This window comes from Erpetoichthys calabaricus, chromosome 7 (genome assembly GCF_900747795.2).
Source record: "Erpetoichthys calabaricus chromosome 7, fErpCal1.3, whole genome shotgun sequence".
NCBI lineage: Eukaryota > Metazoa > Chordata > Cladistia > Polypteriformes > Polypteridae > Erpetoichthys > Erpetoichthys calabaricus.
Genome location: NC_041400.2, coordinates 143,649,896 through 143,672,006, shown reverse-complemented (window position 1 = coordinate 143,672,006; position 22,111 = coordinate 143,649,896). Strand labels below are relative to the sequence as shown.

The 22,111-nt window shown below is 34.7% G+C and overlaps 1 protein-coding gene across 1 annotated transcript in view; it reads right to left on the bottom strand.

Moving 5' to 3' along the window:
• mast4 (microtubule associated serine/threonine kinase family member 4) overlaps positions 1–22,111 on the bottom strand; it is a 491,113-nt gene that overhangs the window by 19,522 nt on the left and 449,480 nt on the right. Inside the window, exons 16-24 of the mRNA XM_028805493.2 lie at positions 21,662–21,870; positions 20,890–21,028; positions 17,467–17,599; positions 9,247–9,412; positions 6,329–6,430; positions 3,332–3,454; positions 1,113–1,225; positions 669–796; positions 88–305 (exon numbers count right to left, since the gene is read on the bottom strand). Coding sequence (XP_028661326.2) covers positions 88–305; positions 669–796; positions 1,113–1,225; positions 3,332–3,454; positions 6,329–6,430; positions 9,247–9,412; positions 17,467–17,599; positions 20,890–21,028; positions 21,662–21,870 — 1,331 coding nt within the window. The remainder of the gene's footprint in view (positions 1–87; positions 306–668; positions 797–1,112; positions 1,226–3,331; positions 3,455–6,328; positions 6,431–9,246; positions 9,413–17,466; positions 17,600–20,889; positions 21,029–21,661; positions 21,871–22,111) is intronic.

Below are 22,111 nucleotides of genomic sequence, written 5' to 3'. Positions count from 1 at the left end.
AAAATAATTTAAAAATAATAAAACGTGGCTTGTGCTGCAGAACTAAGAGAAGAGAAATAATTGGTGCTTTTTGTGTGGTTACAATACCTGAAAGTGTGGAGTCACTCAGTGTGCTTCCAGGAGTAATTGCATCTGTCTCATCATGTGGAAGTTCACCAATAGTGAAAGCAACTTTATCAGAGTGTCCCGGGCTCATAGATTCTTCCCCTTCTTCTGTTTCTGCAGAAATAGCAAATTTTGGAAGCATTCCTGACCGGCACCCTTGACTAGTGCTCTCTGTGTCTGAAGAGTGGGAGAGTGAGGGCCTAGACAACAAAACAGAAACAGAGAATAAATATGAGCAAGTAATAATGGCAAAATCAACTAATGGTATCATAACATTTTAATGAACTGGAATATGCATTATATATAACAGAAACAATCTTATAAACACAAATATTAAGATATAGCTTCATTACAGTAATATTTGAAAATTTCAAATATAATAGACATACTTAAATATTTAGTTAAAACTGCACATTCATAACACAGTAAAGCATTTTACAAAACAATTTCTTTAAATAGAACTGTTATATTAAAACTAAAGTTACTGGGGCCCAGCACACACAATATTTATCAATATGGATTTAAAAAGAAACCAGAAGAACCACCAAAATCTTTACGCTTACATTTCACTAAACTCTGGAGTCCAACTTAGGGAATCCACAGTCAGAGGACTCCCACTTTTGGTTTTGTCTCCACTATCTCCCTTTTCCTCTCCTTGATTGCGAGATATTTGGTCCATACTTCTGTAGACCTTATGTTAATGGCAGAAAAAGAAAATATCCCTGTTATAAATGTTACCATCTTACAAATTAATTAGTTTTTACACTTGGTAACATAATAATACCAGAAACACATGGATAACTAAATATAATAAAGAGAGGCATAGAATAGATGTGTTATAAAGCAAAAGGACAAGTATAGCATTCCAGAAATATTGCAGCATCTTAGCAATTAAAGTTTCAGTCATGTAAAAAACACATTTACTTATGATGGGTTAAGCTGGAGGAAATGAAATAGCCAGAGAAGATCCACAACAACAGAGCTAACTACAAATATTTTTGACTTACTTTAGAAAAACGGTTTGAACAAGATGAAAACTTTCCGATTTCCAAATTAAAATCTTCATCATTTGTGTCATCTTCCTCCTCAGTTTCCAGATGATGATACCTTTCTGACCGAGCTATGTGTCAAATTGGAAAAATTACATCATCTAACATCCGCTACTGTCAGAATAATGATTATATAAGTATTAATTAGTACTTTTGTTATAGTAATTTAGGAACAGTTTAATATTTTATTAGCATTTTTCTTGCTAAAAAGGTTCATCTGTTCTTACTTACCTCACTCTTAAATTTAACCAAATTTAAACATTTACTGTACTTTGCTTTAAAGGGTAAAATTTTGTTTTGTGTTTTAACCCAAATTAAAATATATAAAGATTTACAAAAATCATAAAAAATGTAAATTGTAACCAAAATAGTAAATATCTAAAGTAATTTTAATTAATTAAAACTTAAAGTAATGGTCTTAAAAATAACTTTAAAACATATATAGTAAAGGCTGCAACATCCTCTTCATTCAGTATGAAGGAGCTTCAAATATATATATATATATATATATATATATATATATATATATATATATACACAGTACTGTGCAAAAGTTTTAGGCAGGTGTTAAAAAATGCTGTAAACAAAGAATGCTTTCAGAAATATAAATAATGATTGTTTATTGTCATCAATTTACAAAATGCAAAGTGAAACGAACAAAAGAAAAATCTAAATCAAATCAATATTTGGTGTTACTACCTTTTGCCTTCAAACCAGAATCAATTTTTATAGGTACACTTGCACAAAGTCAGGGATTTTGTAGGATTATAGTCAGGTGTATGATCAACCAATTATACCAAACAGGTGCTAATGATCATCAATGTCACACGTAGGTTGAAACATGGTCATTAACTGAAACAGAAACAGCTGTGTAGATGGCTTAAAACTGGGTGAGGAACAGCCAAACTCTGCTACCAAGGTGAGGTTGTGGAAGACAGTTTCATGTCATGGCAAGATTGAGCACAGCAACAAGACACAAGGTAGTTATACTGCATCAGCAAGGTCTCTCCCAGACAAAGATTTCAAAGCTGATTGGGGTTTCAAGATGTGCTGTTCAAGCTCTTTTGAAGAAGCACAAAGAAGCGGGCAACGTTGAGGATCGTAGACGCAGTGGTCGGCCAAGGAAACTTAATGCAGCAGATGAAAGACACATCAAGCTTATTACCCTTCGAAATCGGAAGATGTCCAGCAGTGCCATCAGCTCAGAACTGGCAGAAACCAGTGGGACCCAGGTACTGTCCAAAGAAGTCTGGCCAGAAGTGGTCTTCATGGAAGAGTTGCAGCCAAAAAGCCATACCTCCGACATGGAAACAAGGCCAAGCGACTCAAGTATGCACGAAAACATAGGAACTGGGGTGCAGAAAAACGGCAGCAGGTGCTCTGGACTGATGAGTGAAAATTTGAAATATTTAGGCTGAGCGGTACAATAATGAGTGTCTGCAGGCAACAGTGAAGCATGGTGGAGGTTCCTTGAACGTTTGGGGCTGCATTTCTGCAAATGGAGTTGGAGATTTGGTCAGGATTAATGGTGTTCTCAATGCTGAGAAATACACGCAGATACTTATCCATCATGCAATACCATCAGGAGGCGTATGATTGGCCCCAAATTTATTCTGCAGCAGGACAACGACCCCAAACATACAGCCAAAATCATTAAGAACTATCTTCAGCGTAAACAAGAACAAGAAGTCCTGGAAGTGATGGTATGGCCCCCACAGAGCCCTGATCTCAACATCAACGAGTGTGTCTGGGATTACAAGAAGAGACAGAAGGATGTGAGGAAGCCTTCATCCACAGAAGATCTGTGGTTAGTTCTCAACCTACCAGCCGAGTTCCTTGAAAAACTGTGTGCAAGTGTACCTAGAAGAATTGATGCTGTAAAAAACTTTTTCAGTTTTTTTAACAAAAGAGACAGCTATTACATAAAAAATACATTAAGTGGAAAGACAAAAAACATTCTTTACTAGTTGTTTTAACAAACTGTATTCAGATAATTGTTTATGTAATACATTTCTATACATTGTCTTAAATTGAAAATGCTAAATTTGACACATACTAAAACAAAAACATAAGCAGATAAACTACCTCTAGGACTGCTGACAGTAAAATAAAAATTTAAGCAAATGAACTATCTCTAAGACTACTGACAACTTAGAATAAAAAAAAAACAGACATACTATCAAAATAGCTGGTATCATCTTCAGACTCCAGTTGAGGGATAAATTCAGCTTTTTGCCGTAGCAGACTGTTCCAGTCCAGGTTGTGAAAAAACTGATGTTGCTTTACTTCATATGCCCCACCTAAACTCATTCAAGATAATGAAAAATAGTCAGAATTGACGGCTCATAATATGATGATGTTTAAATTAGAAGATGCCAATCCTATCTTCATGTAAAAGGACGCAATAAATCTCAGTGCAGGTAAATACACAGTAGTTTTAATTAGTTCAAAAACATACCCAGCCTCTAACAGTGAAGCTCACCATAAGTGCTATGACAATGCCAAAAGAAAAAATGACTACATACATTGCATTTTAATAGCCTCTCCATTTTCAAATTCAGAAATACCCACATTTGTTTTAACATTTACTAATATTTGAGTTTGTAGCAAATATACATTATATGAAGTAAACGTGTAATCTGAAATTCAGACTTTTAACAGGTCAGCTAACTATTTGTAAAGCTGTGTATTTACTATTTAATACTTTGTAGTTCCCATTTTTACCTTTTTTTTTTTTTTTTAACTCTTTAAGCTTTCATTCTTCTTATATAGTCCTGTTTAGTTTTTGGCAGAACATTTCTATATTAGGAAGCCAAAATGATATGGTGAATTTTGTTCCAATAAGCAATAGTGTAAAAAATGCTTTTAAGTATAAATTAAAAAATATGACTCAATAATTGAGAAGTTCTGTCTTTTCATTTTTTTAAAGGTTTGCCAGTGAACATCTGGGAAGTACATGTGCCTTCTTGAGTAGGAGGACCTTGTGGACGCTGCAGGATTTCAATCCATTACGTTGTAGTGTGTTACCAACGGTGTCCTTGGTGACTGTGGTCCCAACCGTCTTCAGATCATTAACAAGCTCCTCCCATGTAGTTGTGGGCTGATCCCTCACCTTTCTCATGATCATTCTCACCCCATGATTCAAGATCTTGCATGGAGCTCCAAACTGAGGGCGATTGATGGTCAATTTATATTTGTTCCATTTCTAAATAAGCACACCAACAGTTGTCACCTTCTCACCAAGCTTCTTGCTGATGGTCTTGTAGCCCATTCCAGCCTTGTGCGGGTCTACAATATTGTCCCTGAGGTCCTTTGACAGCTCTTTGGTCTTGCCCATGTTGGAGAGGTTGGAATGGAAGAAATTGATTCTGTGGGCAGGTGTGCTTTATACACATAACAATTAAGATCAAGAGTATCTATAATTGATTGATTTATTGTAATCTGTGTGCCACATGGGCACACAGCCAATTTGTGGGAGCCAGAATTCTGGCTGGGTTGTAAGGGATCAAATATTTATTTCACTCAATGACATGCAAATCAATTTATAACTTTTATGTAATGTGTTTTTTCTGGATTTTTGGTTGATATTCTGTCTTTCTCCATTAAAATGAAACAACCATAAAAATTAGAGACTGTTCATTTCTTTGTAAGTGAGCAAACTAAGAAATTCAGCCGGGGATCAAATACTTATTTCCCCCACTATAAATGTATTCACTATTTTCAATAGCCCTCACTGCAGGGTAACTTCTGAATCCTGATCATCACTTAACCTCTAATATTCAGTCTTCTTCCAATTTATCTTAATCCCTCTTTCAAAGCCATTTCCATTATTCCAGCTTCCTCTCCACTTCCTCTTCTCCGGTTCTACACAACACAATGTCATCAGCAAAAAAAAACAAAAACGTAAATATTCTCTGTTATTCTGTACAGCATTAGCTTTTTCGCATTTTACTTTTGTTTCCTATGCAACTGTGCTCGCATTTAGGATCCATTCTATAAGTAATATGTTCCTTTTAGTTGTGCTATGACATTTATGCTTTAATGCAATGCTGACTAAGCCTAGTCCTGGAGGGAAGTCTCAGTGGCTTGAGTATTTGATAACTATTATGCATTATTGCTATTATGCATTTTAAAGAAAACAACTGTAAAAGTGGCACTAAAATTACCTGAAATTGATATTTGCAGAATTGGGTCCAACTACCTTATTAAAGAGACATGAATTTTAAAGCAGAAAGAACTGACCAGTTAAGAAACTGACTGAAGAGAAAGACTCCTGCACTTGGGGACAAGGATCAGATACACCTAGTTTAATCTTAAATGGATTCTCTTGCTTCTAGCTTTGTAAAAGTAATTCCTGAACTATGTCTATCTACCGACCTATCATGCAAACTTCCCTATCTTTTTCTGAATTCAGTTTATGGGTATATGTTTCCGACTTTAGAAAGAGAGAGAGATAGAGAGAGGTTGGGAGCATACACTGATACAGTGCACAACACCTAAATGAATCGTTTAATCATTGATTTTAATGTAAGGTGAAAATGTGTTAAGAGCAAACAATTGGAATGCTATAAAAAGGGCTAGGTGGTCATATGGGGATGATTAGTCTTTTTTTTTAATTAAAAAGAAAGAAAAACTTCTGACTTGGCAGTTACAGTTAAAGTGAAGCATTACATGCAAGCCTAGATTCATGGGAATTTGATTCCTTCTGCTAAAATTAACATCTGTTATCCTATTTGTGGAGTAAATGTTGGCAGAAAAGATCCCACCTACCAGGACTAATCAAATCAGCAATAATAGACAGGCATGAAAACACCATGTCAAGGCTAAACTGAACAGGTACATTTTACAAATTCAAATTATATATTAGATAATATTCAGTTATGTATTCCTTTCCTCTATGTCAAAATCTTCTATTTAGAAATAGATTTCTAAATAGTTTATTTTTATTATCATAAACATAAATTTGAATATGGAGATGAAACAGTGTGTTGGAGTAAACCTTGCAATCATATATATTGCTACAGTAATTTTCCTAAAGCACAAACAATGTTCCAAATACTTAAAGATTTGAAGTACAGTAGGACTTTGCAAACTGACTAGTGGTTGTTGAACATAATAAACACAAGTTGAAAACTGAAAAAGCAATATGGGTAAAACAGTAACATTAATATTACCTGTCCCCAACCTTTCTAAAGGGTTTTGTCTTAACAATAATGTGATGAGCTCTTGAGCATCTGGAGGCAATGCTTCTTCACCTTCGGGCCAATTAATTTCATCTGTTTGCAAGCATAAAAATATACACATGTACTGAATTAAGCAACATCAAAAACACAGCAAAAGAAGTTAATCTGTACAGAATAAGATTTCCATGTTAATGATTAAAGTAACACTTCAGAAAAATAAATTTAAAAAAAGTAAAGCTATTATCTAAAATTATTCAAGTGCTTGTTTGTAAAAAATGTATAATGCTAGCAATAGAAAATGTTGCTACACAAGAAAGCACATTTTAAAAACAAATGGAAAAACATTTTGTATTTTAATTTGATTACTTAAAAGCACAGACTCATTTTTTTATGAAGAATTACACAGCGGTGCAGTATGTTTGTTTTTGAAACATTTTCATTTTTCATTTAGCCTCCAGCATTTTTTTTCCAGAATGCTAGTTTACTACAATGATTAACAGGTTATTAAAATACTTAAACACATGCATGTCAGTTTGCTGTCTGTACTTGTTTTTCCTTTTCTCTTGTTACAGCAACTGTATAATACGCTATTTAATGTATATGCTCATTCTGCAGCAGCAGGTACTGTACAGACCTACACACTCAGGTGTGCATACATTCACCAGTTATTTTTCTATTCCTTTTCTTCAACAGCTCAATTTATTGTGTATAATGACATTTGTTTACATATTCCCACTGGCTCAATATTAGCACCTACTACTCCAGCTGCACTGTTAAGGGAGCAGCTACAAATAAGGGCTCATATGAAGATCTAATGCAGTTCAACCATTACTACAGTATATTAACTTAATTTCTCTTCAGGAGCAACAATCATTTAATTACTGAAAGAACTGTAAAGCTCTACAGTATTTATTAGGATGAACTGTAATCTTGTTTACTTTTGTAGAATGAAAGGTACTATTTAATTATAATAATAATACATTTTATTTATCTAGCACCCTTTTGAGATATTTACTATAATATGTTAGATTACCAGTGCAGCATCCTGTGATAGCAATCACTGTGAAAGGCGCTGCATAAAATAAAGCTTGGCTACAATATTACTTGTAATAATTTGTTAACAAAGAAAGGGACTATAAAAAACTAAACCTTAATAAAGTTACTATTGATTACTTCATCATAATGTCTTCATGATACAAAGTTTGTTTATAATAATTCCCTGAGTTGCTCATTGCATTACAGTTTAAAGTAAAACTTAAGTACAAACTTGTAAATGGAGACTCTGATTTTTAAAAAGTGACAGTTATTAAAGCTTTCTTTCATGATTTATTTAAATGATGTTGACACTGGGCACAGTGAATCTTTTTCTTTTTAAGCTTATGCATTAGTTAAGTGTAAACAGCCATTTGTATAATGCCAAGTGCTGTTGTGAAAAGTGTCAACAACATTAGTGAACCTTCTAAATATACGCTCAAATGAATAAAAAAAAAAAAAAAGTAAAAAAGAATGAGATCCTTTTTAGTTTTATGGAGAAAAAAAGCAAAATTTGTATGTTTTGCATACACTTGCAAAAGATTGCCTCAGGATGTGTAAGGCTAAGCAATTAGAAAATTGAGTTATTTTCATGACTGTCTAGCCAGCAGCTTGTAGTGCAAAATTTAATCAGATTTAGAAGTGAAATATTAATATGTATGTGAACCCTGAGGCAATGGCAGCATATCCAAGTGCTAGCTGTTTTCTTTAATTACCAGTCAATTCCCCTGCCCTTTAAAACCTTGCCGTGTAACAACTACTAAAAGAAAAAAAGCCCATAAAATTGAAGGGTAATCTATGCTCAATACGTATTTAGCACACTCTGCATTTCAGCTGGTTAAGACGGACAACTGGAAGCCAATATACTGTAGCTCAAAGGTTACATATGAAAATGCCAACACAAATGTGTTTCTTTACATAATGAAATTCCTCATGCATGACTTGCACACTGCAGTTACGGAAACATACCATTATGCAAAAATAATTGGAATTTCATTAAGTCCCACAATTTAAGGGGATGAGCAATAGAGAGCTGGGAATTTATGCAATGTTCAGGGAAGTCTGCAAACAGCAGGTAAGACTGATGGGAAGTCAAATTAAATACCAGTTAGCTTGGCTGCTACCCTATTTTAACCATACAGTCAGCCCAGAGGCCTGTTTGGGGAAGTTATTTAATTTAAATTCAGAAAGAACAGATGTTAAATTAAAAATACCTTAACCCTCACCCTCCTCCCTCACAATTTACTTCTGGCCTACTTGCTCAAAGACATAATATTAACCTTCTGAATATTTACTAGTTTTTAAAAATTATTTGATTATCTAATAAGCATATTTTTAAAGCAGACACAAAGCTTCCAAAGTCATTGCAAAAGTGAGTTTCATAATTTCTTATTACAAGACATGAAAATTATTATGAGGCACTATATGCATTTAACATTGAAGTGATAATATACATAATACATTTCTCTAACCTTTAAGCATAGAATAAAAAGAAAAAAAAACAACTAGCAGTTCAGAAAAAATTTCTAAATAAAGGTACTGATGATTACAAAACTAAAAGGGAGTAAGGAAAGATGAATGTGTGTCATCATTAAAGATGCTGAAAAGTAGCTTCAGGTATTGAAAGATGGACATAAAGAGACTTGCAAGTTGCTGTTCAGCAGTGGTCCATGGTAGCAGCAGGACACACACACACACACACACACACACACACACACACACACACACACACACACACACACACACACACACACACACACACACACACATATATATATAGTTATTTGGAAACTTCTATTTGTGTAAATGTAAGTTTAATATACTTTAATACATATTTGTCATAATGGGCATGCAGTATAAGGACAGTAAATACTTGCCACTTATAACTTGTCCAAAGAGATCCTCTGGAGTCTGGGCAAAGAATGGCACTAACCCCACCAGAAACTCATACAGAATAATTCCCATTGCCCACCAGTCCACTGGTTTGCCATACCCCTGTCTCAGAATGACTTCTGGTGCAATATATTCTGGGGTTCCACAAACCTAAAACACAAAATCATGATTTGCAGATATTCACATTATTAAAAACAAAAATAGTTATGATTACAGCAATAGTTATATTAATAATATATAATACAATATTATATATTAATATAACAGAAATGACACATCTTTACAAAGTAACAATGAATATAGTTTATTACAGTGTAACAGAGAGATGCATCATCTTTAACTAGGTTGCTGTAGCTGTTATATTGTTCAGGAAGAAATTAAATTAACATTAGATGTGAGGTCACTGCCATAACACCATGTTATATGACTACAGATATCTCTCAGCCAAGTGCATTAATTAATGAACAGAAGTAAAACAATGGCCTTGTGTATAATTTAAGTAGTATTTGATTAAAGATGACACACAAGTTACAGATCCAGAAAAAAGCACATAATGTGATGTCACAAGTCAGACTTAGAATAAAGAGACCAGAAGGTTAATGAGGATATGAATCCTGCTTCAGCAAGGCTGCAACTTGTGTGATGCACCAGGGCCTACAGCCATTGTACACCTTTGTCTTCCAAGACAATGATGATCATAACCAAGGATGAACTAGTGCAAGTGAGGGCACAAGTTTTAAGGTATAAAAGTGTGCTGTGCATTTATTCACAGCAAAACAAACAGCAAACAGTGTCCATAACATAAGACATGACTGATAGAAAGTCAATATAACTCATTTCATCCATGTTTTGACAGACAACATGAAAAGCCAATGATAATGAGAATAGCATTGTGCCAAACTAATCATGTGCCTGGAAAAGAGTTACAGGCTTGTCAGGTTGGATTGATGCACACAGCATGGAGCTTGAAGCATCACACATGCTAATGTTTGGGTTGCAGCAGCTGCACATAAGGAGTGGGAGTCACATAAAAGAGAATAACAACAGAAAATGTAAATAAAAACCCGAAAAAAATCAGTGCTACCGAAGAAGACACCCCAATGGACCCAGCCCAAGGACATTACTGAAAAGAAGCATCTGAGAAACTCGGTAGTGTAGAGATATTTTGGCTGTTTAAAGTCTGACAAGAAGCAGAGTACAGTGTACTGCAAACTATGTTGAAAGCATATACCCACAAAGACAGGAAATACCACTAATCTTTTGTACCATCTGAAGTTGTGCTATCCTTTAGAGCACGCACAATGCAAGACTTGACAGTCCCAGACCCAAGCAAGAGCCGCACAAATGGGGATTTCTTGTGCCTTTCTTTTTTTGCCTTGGAGCATAAGCTGACCACAAATGAGTGACTATGTCAATTTTTTTTATGTTCTCCTTCGTTTACATTTGAAAGCTGCTTTAATTTATACTGAGGAATATACAGAATGTTCTTTGTCTATTTATTTTTGGGTTTGTTTCCCAGCCATTTAAAACAGTTTGACTCTATACAAAGGAAAAGATACAGTATAGAGGTAGTTTTTTGAGATTTCTAATTTTTTTTTTATCAATACCTACCGTACTATTTGGAACTGACTAAGAATTTACTTTGTGTTCTCCAGTAAAAGTTGAAAGCTTTAAGATTTTAGTTTTAGAATTAAGATTTTATTTTATTTATTTGGAGATGACCAAATTTAGTGTGCTCTCCTGTAAAACTTGAAAGCTTTTGGTTGGTTATAATTGAGACTTTTTATTTTGTATTATGAACTATTTTACTTATTTGGAATTCACCGAAGAATTCAGTTGTGCATTTTATATGTGTTCTCCTGTAACACGTGGAGATTTTGACTGGTCAGAATTAAGAGTTTAGTTGATTAGATATGCCTGTTTTATTTATTTGAAATACAGTTGTATCATCTTTCACAGTACATTTGTCATGTTCAACTTCTGACAGAAAATAAATAATATTTAACCCAAAATTAATCTTACAATAATCTTCACATCACACTTAGGAGTAAAAAGAAACGTTTAAGCTTGAAAGAAATAGTGATTTGATTTACATTGTGATATATATCTATATCGACTGATATGAAAAAAAAAATATCATGCTAAAATTCCATACTAAAGCATGAAGGGCTAGTGAGGGATGGCTGTGCCATTTAACACAGCTTTCCTCCCGCATACACCTACACTCATAAAGTCTGAGCTGCACTATTAAAAAATGTACTGCACCTGCTCAGATCCACCACAGACCCTGGACATGTTTCACCACCCCCAATAAACTTCCAGTTCACATGGGAGGGATGCACTTTCAGACCAACCAGTGTGAATCTGGAAGCCAAGGTCTGTTATGCGTTTCTCACACCCACTCACTAAAACCACAATACCCCTAATTCTCCCAAACCTTCTAAAAACCCCAATGACATTAATATAATATGAACTTTTAAAATAAAACAACCAATAAATAAATAAACAATCCATTCAAAGTTCATTATTCTTCTGTCCATCCAGACTGGAGTACATGAGTTCCATTTCTCCAGTTGCACCTCATCCTCTTGCTGTTGTCTTTGACTCCTAATCCCTCACTGACACTAATCCATCCCCCGATGCCACCATATTGTGATGACCCAGTACCTGCAGCCAATGGCTCCTTACATATTTCTTTATACAGATAGTTAATAACCGGGGATGAACCACTGGTCGGACCCGGGATTCAAGCAGATATTGCACATCCGGGAAAAAGACGGAAGAGAGGATGGACAATTGGACTAGAGTACCTTGTCCTTTTTTTTCATTGCCATATAATTTTTTTGGGGTTTAGTGTCCAAAATAAAGTGCTTCTGTATAGAATGTATGCATTGGGGAAACAAGTATGCGTAAATGATGTTTTACTAGATGGTGCTGTAACATCTCTGTCAGCTTTTGTTTTTCCAGTATCGTTACTTGTCAGGTTGAGTGTTTAACACGACAGTATGAATTGGACTTCATCAGCTAGGGCTAATTGGTGCACAACCCCATGCATCACAAAAATTGACTGAGGGGTGAGTGTTAATTAGCCCTAACAAGAAAATGGCAGAGGTAGAAGTGGGAACATGGGGAGCAGTATGTTCAGTATCGAGCATCTGGTTTCTGAGACACTCATGAAATGGCTTGACAAAGTAGATCTGGACCTGTTGATTTACGTTTGATGGTGTAATGAAGGATCAAGGACATGAATGGCATGGAAAGAGATAATGTGAGGTGGAATGTTGTGCGGGAATGCTGTGAAGAAGATGAGGGTGATGTTGCTTGGGTCTTTGCCTAACATCAGGGCCTGGAAAGTAGAAGCATGGTGACAGCTCAGGGTGAAAGCCTGTTACAGGGAGCTTGTTTGAGGAGAAAAAGAGATCTTTCTATTGCAATGACTTCTTAATGTTTTAAACTCCTGATGATAGCTCTGTGGCTTTTTTTTTCCTTCTGCTTGTGTGAAGAATTTTATTGCCGATTTTAAAAAGGTTTTACTTATTCATTAGCACAGCACTATTTGCACCCTTGCTCTTTAACAAACTTCACTGATTACACACCAACTCTTTTCTTCCCTTGCCACTGACTCACTATCAATGTCCTGGAAAATGCAATAAACCAACAGCTGCAGACACCGGGGCATCACAATTTGCAAACATTACCAGAGTTGAACAGAACATTTTCCCTTGTATCATACAGTATCTACAGCTACATCATATCTTATTTAATAAAACTAAAGACTTATTTGTGGGAGAATTCTGTTAGCAGCAGCTGTATAATGTGAATGGTGAAGACCACTTCTGTTTTTGGCAATACTGACAGGTGTGCTTAGCATTATAGGAATGAACAGAAAAAACATTTTATGTTCATTAGCACTGTATTCTGCATAATCTTAACCAGTCTCATCTCATGTATAATGCAAATAAAATTACTTACTTACATCTTTTAAAACATTAATGTTAAATGATAACTGTACCAAATGACTAAAAATGTTGATAACATCTAAAAAGAAAGACTCAGTTTGCTTACATTATTCAGGATGGCTCATCACAACTGCATTAAATAATAATGAATATAATCTCTCCATACTTATCTATACCAGATGAATCCACTGACATTCATAAATCTTTAAATTAAAACAGATATAAGATTTAAATTTCCCCTTGTGTACATGTACTTCTTAGTATCCATGAAGCCATTTTCCAACCTGCTATATCTTAACACAGGGTCACAGGGGTCTGCTGGAGCCAATCCCAGCCAGCACAGGGCACAAGGCAGGAACCAATCCTGGGCAGGGCGCCAACCAACCGCACTTCTTAGTATATGGTTCTAATTTAAGTTTATATTCTGACAACTTTATCAGCACCTGTTGTACTGTCTCGATGAGCTAGCTCTTTTTCTAGATGTTTTTATAACCTGTATGCTGTGTGAAGTTTGCATATTCTTTCTTTACCTATATATTTTGTAAAGGAACCTCACTTTCATGTCACACTCCAAAAATATGCATGTTGAATTACTGTCTAGTATGAGTAAATGTGCATGTATGTGTGAATATGTCTTGTAACACTATTTCATGCAGGAATACTCTCTGACATGCATTGCTGCAGCAGACTGAAGTTCACCATTTAAAAAAAACAGGATTTAAAAAAAAGTAACTGGAATTGGGAGGATGTAAATACAATGTGATTCATTTTTAAGTGGAATATTATTAGTTGCTTTCTGACAGTGCAGATGGAGAAAAGTGATAAATATAACACAATACTGTCAAACCTGCTTAACCAAATTCAGGCATTTGCACTTTGCAAGCCTATCACAGGAGCATCAAGCACCAGCCAGGAACACCAGTCCAATGTCAGGACCCACTCATGCACTCACCTACACCTGCACTCACAGAGTTAATGTGGAACATTAATTAACCAAGCCTGCAAGTCTGTAGACATGTGGGAGGAAAACTCATACAAACATAGGAAGAACATACAGTTTCCATGTTAACAATGACTTGGCACAGTATTCGACCCAAGACACTGGATTTATAAGGCAGCAATGTTAACCAAAAGGTAATATACAATAGAAAACAAGATTTAAATTATGAGGTTCATAATCTTACTTTAAAGGAATTGGGTACTCTGAATGATATACTACTGTATGTAAGCCACTTTCTCACAGAGTAAAATAATAAAGAATGCAAATAAAATGAGAGATTGTTTTCTTATAAAGCCTAACATTTACATCAAGTTAGAAATGCCAAATCTGTTCAATTTACAAGTATACCAGAAGGACAGAGTAAGATATGCTATTGATTAAGATCAAAAACCTAAAAGTTTATATAGTTTCAGTCAAGTAATTCAATGGTTAACAAAAAAAAACAAAAAAACAACTGAACATTAAAAAACAAAAAATGATAAGATCTCAGTATTAGGTAACTTAAGATAAAATTTAAAAAAAAAATAAAACATAAGGGATTCAGACTAAATTAAAATTTTCAGAGACTTCAAAATTAAGATTTATCAACAAGATTTTTAAGGTTATAAAACAAAGGATGCATACAATTAAAACAACTCTAACCTTAAGAAACAAAACTGACAAAACAAACCATTGTTTTTTGCACTATGAATGTACCAAAGTCTTTCTATGTAAGATGTTTTTGTGAAATTGTAAAGAATGGTTAATTTCCTCAATATTACAGAGGATCAAATGCACAAATTTAAAACGTTACTTCCAAAAACTTGTCCAGCCTAAGCTTTTCACTCATTAGCTGTAACAGACATTTCTCATTTTTGAGAATGAGCAATAAACATTTTTACTATTACAAAGATCTGTCACAGCTTGCAACACATGGTATGGTATATCTAATAAATTTAGACAGGTGTTCTTTCACGGACGATGAGTGCCTGCCCATAAACACAGTTAAAGATAGTGTTTTGAAATGTAATAGGGTTCTCCTCCCTGCTGACAAACATTCAAACAGTAGATGACATGAAAACACAAATATTCCTTAACAGAACTACAAGACTTCTCAGCTTTCAGACATACTTCCTGATACCATTATCATACTCTTTAAAAACCACAACAATTTAAGAAAGGTAATATGATTGTTTTTCCTGTATATAAAACCACATTGACAATTATATGCACATCTCAATGGTGAACTAGTGAGTAGGCAAAGCCACAAGTTCTGTATTGGCCGTTGTCCACACGGAGTGAGCATCTCCTAAGCAATGCACAGCAAAAGTTCAGAATTCAAGTTCTGCAGCTACATAACATATGCCTAATGGGACACATTCTTTCCTTAAAAGAAGACATGAATATGGTAGCCCAAGATTTAGGATAAAGTAATTGACTTCATTTTTTTTACCTGTTACATATTTCACCCAAAGTAAAAGTGTCTTATGTACACTTGCCTTGTATTGTTTAAGTCATTAGGAATTGTACCGATTGGCTCTTTGTGTATTAAGAATTAAAACCCCAGTATTCTGAAGAAAGGGTGTTTGAGCAGTGAAAGCCTAATTTATAAACTACAAGTTTGCCAAATGTGTTTGTCCTTTTTACATTTATTTTCCATTTAATGGGTGTGTGTGTGTGTGTGTGTGTGTGTGTGTTATAAGTTATAAGTAAAGCTGTTGGGTAGGTTAAGGTTACATTAGAGTTAAAATATTCAGATATCAATTACATTTGAATGCATACATTGTTTTGTACTGAATGATACTGGTTTTATTCCACTGACCAAATATCATAAGCACTATATATTACACTTTTAATTTTTCTGTAGTGAATAAAACCAAATTATCACAATACAAGATAAATTAACATTTACTAATTTCCCTTATTCCAACTCATGACTGCCAGAGTCAATCCTAGCAGCATTCGGTGCTAGACAAGCACAAGCTCCAGACAACAACACAAGTGCACTGCAGAGACCACTCTTGCACCCTCCTTGACTTAGATTCACCAGTTTAACTAGCCAAATTTCTTCAGGATATGTGATTGTAAAGCAGGTGTACAATAAAATTTATGCAGATGCAGGGAGAATGTGCAAAGTTCAGACCTGCTATAACTAGGCATGCGAATCAAATCCAGGATTCTGAATCTGAAAGACAGCATCACAAACCACTGTGCCATCACACCATCCCAATTTTCACAGTAGATGCAAGATAAACATTAATTAAAATGATTATATATAATTATGAGAACTGGGTTAAAACAAAAGAAAATTGCACCACTTCAAACAGAAGACAAATTATAATGTATTTGCAAATATCAATAAAATATCCTTAAACGTTGTATGATTAGAAAAAACAGTGGGAGTAGAAAAAAAAACCTAAGATGCAATTGCATTATCTTGTAAGTTTTGCAATTGCAGACAACCCTTTGGAGTTGATTAAGCCAATGATATAACAAATCAAAAGAAGATTAAAAACATCTGATTGAAAATGTAAAGGCATGCATTACTCTGCAAAGTTTAATGAGTGAGAAAGAGTTAACCAAAGTGTATGACTTAATGAATATGTAGGTACTGACCAATGGAAAACAAAGAGAGACTGATGTAGGTAACAGTGAGAGGTACACATTGTGGTGAAACATCAGCATCATGACTTTTACTGGGTGAAAAAAAGTATTTTTGATAATAAAAAAGGTTAAAGTTTCAGCTTTATATGTTGAACTTAACATAATATTGTGTTAAGACCAGTCACTTCACACATTCTAGGTCATTTACAATTCAGTGGAAATAAACATTGATGTTAAATCTCATGCATATAATAATAATAATAATAATAATAATAATAATAATAATAATAATAATAATAATAATAATAAATTATATTTATATACTGTAGTGTGTTTCTCCTGCTCAAGGTGCTATGTAGACTCCAAAGGTATTAGGATTTAGTTTTTTCTGAAAGGCAAGTTTCAATTATATTTTAAGCCTAACAATAAAATATGATTTTTTAAAATATAACTTGTTTTTGTATTTCTTTTATTAACATTACTTTACTGTAGTTTACACGCATTGATATACATTCTCTCATGGTAGACATTAATTGTGAATTATAGTAGCAGTATTTATTAGGCAAGCTGAGTAACCCTGCAACCTCCAGTATTTGTTTAATTTAACATCACATTATAGTAATAGGTTACAACAACTGATAAACAGCAGAAATCCAGCATACCTGTTTATCTAAAAATTCTCTAGTGTCCTTTCCAACATGGCCCTCATACAGGTTTGTTGTCATGTTCATTAGTCCCACCTTTGACAGCCCAAAGTCAGTAAGCTTGATGTGGCCCATTAATGTTACAAGAAGACTAAAGAGACACAAAAAAGAAAAGGGCATATCAAGAGTAATAACTGTGCAACTTGCATTAAATTAGTTCTCAATCCATACAGCTTTTCAAAACAAACTTTTTAATACTTGTTTTTTCTGTTTCCTAAAAGACACCCTGACCTAGAATAAAAGGACTGTTAGAGAAATATATAAGAAATAAAAAAAAAAAATTCAGATTCCAAAAGAAGGAATGGAAGAAATGCACCGAACAATCAATACACTAAACAAAACAAAGAAGAATTGCTTTCAACCTAGATGTCAACATTGTCCATACTAACTGGACAGGCTAGCTGGCCTTCATGTTCATCTAAAACTTTGCACTCATTCAGCACTGCCGTCTATAAAAGAATAATTCTAATGTCGAATCCTGGGTTATGCTAGGCAGTGCCTCTTTATTGTTTGGAGGACTGAAGTAGTGAGAGGGGGTGTGGTTATTCAGTATTACTGCTTTGGAAAACATCATACATTGCTCCTGTTCCAAAGAAGGGTCTTCACCTAATGACTATACACCAGTAGCACTTACTGTACATCTCACATCATGAAGATCTTTTGGGAGACTGGTCCGGGACTATATGAGCTCTCTTGTGGTAGACCACCTGAACCCACCGCAGTTTAACTATTGGCAAAAGATTACAGTGGAGGATGCAATTATCGATCTACTCCACAAGGCTTATTCTCATCTGCTGTAAGGATTATGTTTTTTTGATTTTTCCAGTGCCTTCAATACCATCTAGTCATCTCAGTTAAGGGGTAAACTCAGAGGTAGATGAACCTATGAGGCAAAGAGCCACTACAGTATGTCCAGTCACTATACAAGGAGTGAATGTAGAGGTGGTCCACATTAATGACAGTTGGACTGGACTCAGAAGAACTTTATAACATAAGGTAGAGCAGGCTCTTTTTCCTTAGGAGTATGCGTTCCTTTAATGTCACTACTGGCATCCTTTGCAAATTCTATAACTTTGTAATGGCCAGTGTGATTTTGTATGCTGTGGTGTGCTGGCCTGGTAAGATCACAAGCTAATTAAAAGGGCAAGTTTAGTTATAAGATGCAGTGTGGACACCCTGGAGGTAGTAGCGAAGGAGAGAATTAAAACAAACCTGACTGCCATGATGAACAATGCTACATATCCTCTCTCTGACACATTAACACGAGTACTTTCAGCCAAAAAATGATTCAGCATTATGTGTGTCAAGAAACACCACTGGAGCTCCTTTATACCAACGGCAATACATCTGCAAAATACCTCACTTTGACTGTGACAGCCAATTCAGCAACTTTTCTTTCCTTTCAATTTTCTTGCTTTATAGTCAATCTGGTGTGTGTTCAGGTCAAATCAAGGGTGTATATTTATTTATTTATTAGCTTCTGTAAAAAGCCAGATTTTCCCCTGGTGATAAGTTCTTTCGTTCTATCTATCTATTTATCTAGTGTTGAAAAGCAAAATTCAAAGATGAATTTAGAGGAAAGAAAGGTATTTTTAAAAATAAAAAAGTGTTACAAGAAAAGGAGGAGAACAGATAAGTTCACTCAATCATGATGGCAAGCACATTTATGCAGCTTTATTAAAGGCATCACACAGAGAGGTAACAAGTTTTAAATGGGGAAAATAGGACCTAGACAAATTAAAAAGAACTGAAGTCACCAGAATGTCCCATGGCCAGAGCCGCGTGTAATGTCTCCAAGTATACTAATATCCTGATAGAGTACTCACAAAATTAAAGTATCTAATGATGAAAGAAATCTATGTAGGAGTGCAAAGGGGTCTTTCAAACTGATGTTGTGCTCTTATAGTATGGCAAATTAGAGGACAAAGTTTTGGGTGATGTAATTTCAATTTGAGAGAGACAAATGGAAAAACAAAGAAAGAATGGGAGTAAACCAATTAATATTCATTAGGAAGCCAGAATTTGTGGGTTAGTTGGTGAAACAATGTAACTACTAACCTAAACAAATAATGAATGCTCAATGATACAATTCTAAATCAGGTAATGACACTCTTTTTCCTGCTTGTCATGGGTTAAAGTAAAATGCTTGATAGCATTTCTTTTTGTATTACACAGAAAAAAGGAGGACCTTGGACTAATATTTGACTGGAGGGAAGCATGGTGCATATAAAATTAAAAAGTAGAACAATATTAATTGACATAATGACCAGAATCCTTTACGCACTTCAAGGTATCATGACAGTCAAACGTGGAATTGTCTTACAGTTATGTAGAAATATTACTGTTCAGAAGTCTAAATGATTTTGCCATTAGGGTAGATCTTAGAAAAGAAGACTGTTGACCAATGTGGCTTAAGAGGAGAAGGACAGATTTGGACCAATTGATTTTATAGTCAGACACAGCTTCATACGGGTGAAAAGGGTGAGGGATATCTAAAGAGGCACTGTCCAGGTGAAAAAGGATATTTTGTGCTTATAATTAGATTTCTTAGAGGACATTGTGCACAATGATGTCAGTAATCAGGTCCAGTTAATAGGAGGTAATAAGGAAAGGTTCCACAGAGGGAGATTTAAAAGCAAATTGCATTAGGTGCCTCTACAAATATGGAAAGGTTAAGAGGCATCTGAATTTGTAAACATTATCATTAAACCAGAGTAATAAATGATTGTGATAATATTAATAAATGTCTGACCAAGCCCCATATGAAAGCCTAGTTCATATAGTTGAAAGCTTTCTCTGCATCTCCTGATGGGGACAGCTGGATGCAACAGAGTTAGAGCTGCATCAGTAACATAAAGGAGGCAGCTGATGTTATCTGTTGAACAGCATCTGTGAATGAAGTTACTTTGTTACATTAATGGATGACTGATTTCAGGTGATAGGCAAGTTATTTTGCCAGCAGCTTGGCAATGTATTAGGTAGAACTAGACTGTAAATTGAACATTCAGAGGGCTCCTTGCCCTGTTTTAGGAGTGTGATTATAGTATAATTAACTGAGGAATTCATTTTATGGTAATAGCAGCATTTAACATATGAAAGAGAGTAGTCAATAATTCCTCCTAGAACAGAAAAGTAGCTCTGGTGGGAGCCAAACTGTCTGGTGATACAGTCTAAACCTTCATTTAGTTCAGTTATTAGGCATTAAACAATATATATGGCTGACTGATGTTATCAACTATGGTCAACTTATTTATAAATATAAAGCAATAAAACTGTGATTTCATCATTTAAATACACAAACAAACAAATAATAATTATGCTTTCTTTTCCATATTCATGATGTGCAGCACTGCAATATGTATACATGCTTATTATACTTACTTGTCCGGTTTCAAGTCCCTGTGGACTATGCCATAATTATGAAGGTATTCCAAAGCAAGAACAGTCTCAGCAAAATACATTCTTGCCATGTCCACTGGAAGTGGGCCCATGTTCTTCAATAAAGTGGCACAGTCTCCTCCTGTTACAGAGTACATACATAATATTTAACATTTCTTTCACTGCACATTTGTTTACAAACAAACAGACAGGCAGGTCTTTATCTTTATAGAGCGATGGGTGCTGAGCAGGCTCCTATCAATCATGGAGAATCCACTGCATCCACTGAACAGTATCATCTCCAGACAGAGGAGCAGCTTCAGCGACAGACTGCTGTCACTGTCCTGCTCCACTGACAGACTGAGGAGATCGTTCCTCCCCCACACTATGCAACTCTTCAATTCCACTCTGGGGGGAGGAGGGGGGATTTTGTAAACGTTAACATTATACAAAGTTATTGTCTGTTATACCTGCATTTTTATCACTCTTTAATTTATTATTGTTTTTTTTTATCAATATGCTGCTACTAGAGTATGTGAATTTCCCCTTGGGATTAATAAAGCATCTATCTATCTTATCAAAGTACAGTCTCAAATGCAGCATTTGTACATCAATTAAATGTATGTTTATATTATACAAGCAGTAAATATTACCTTCCATGACTCATAACTAGCAAGACATTGTAATAGATAGTGATGAAATGCTGATTTATATTTTCTAGTTTTATGAAATATCACAAGTTAGGCTTAATAGCAAAACACAAACAATTCTCTACCTTCAACATATTCCATGACCATGCATAAATGTCGTTTTGTTTCAAATGAGCAGTACATGCTCACAACAAATGGATTTTCTGCAAAAGTCAAGATGTCTCGCTCAACAAAGGCTTGCTGGATCTGATTTCGTAAAATCAGGTTCTGCTTGTTGATTTTCTTCATTGCAAACCTCTGTTTTGACTCCTTATGATGTACCAAATATACAGCACTAAAATGCACAAAATACAAATGGTAAGGGATATTTTATATAACATCAATATTACATTTCTCAGTTATCAGTTTCTTTCTCAAGTGAAAAGCACCCCTTGCCTTGTTTAAAAAAAAAACTAAAAAAAAAACAAAAAAGAAAATCTTTTTTTTAATTTAAAGCATACAATAGGCAAGTTCATCAAACGTTAATGAATTTATGCAATTACCACTTGCCAATACAAGTTTGAAAAGAGCACTTC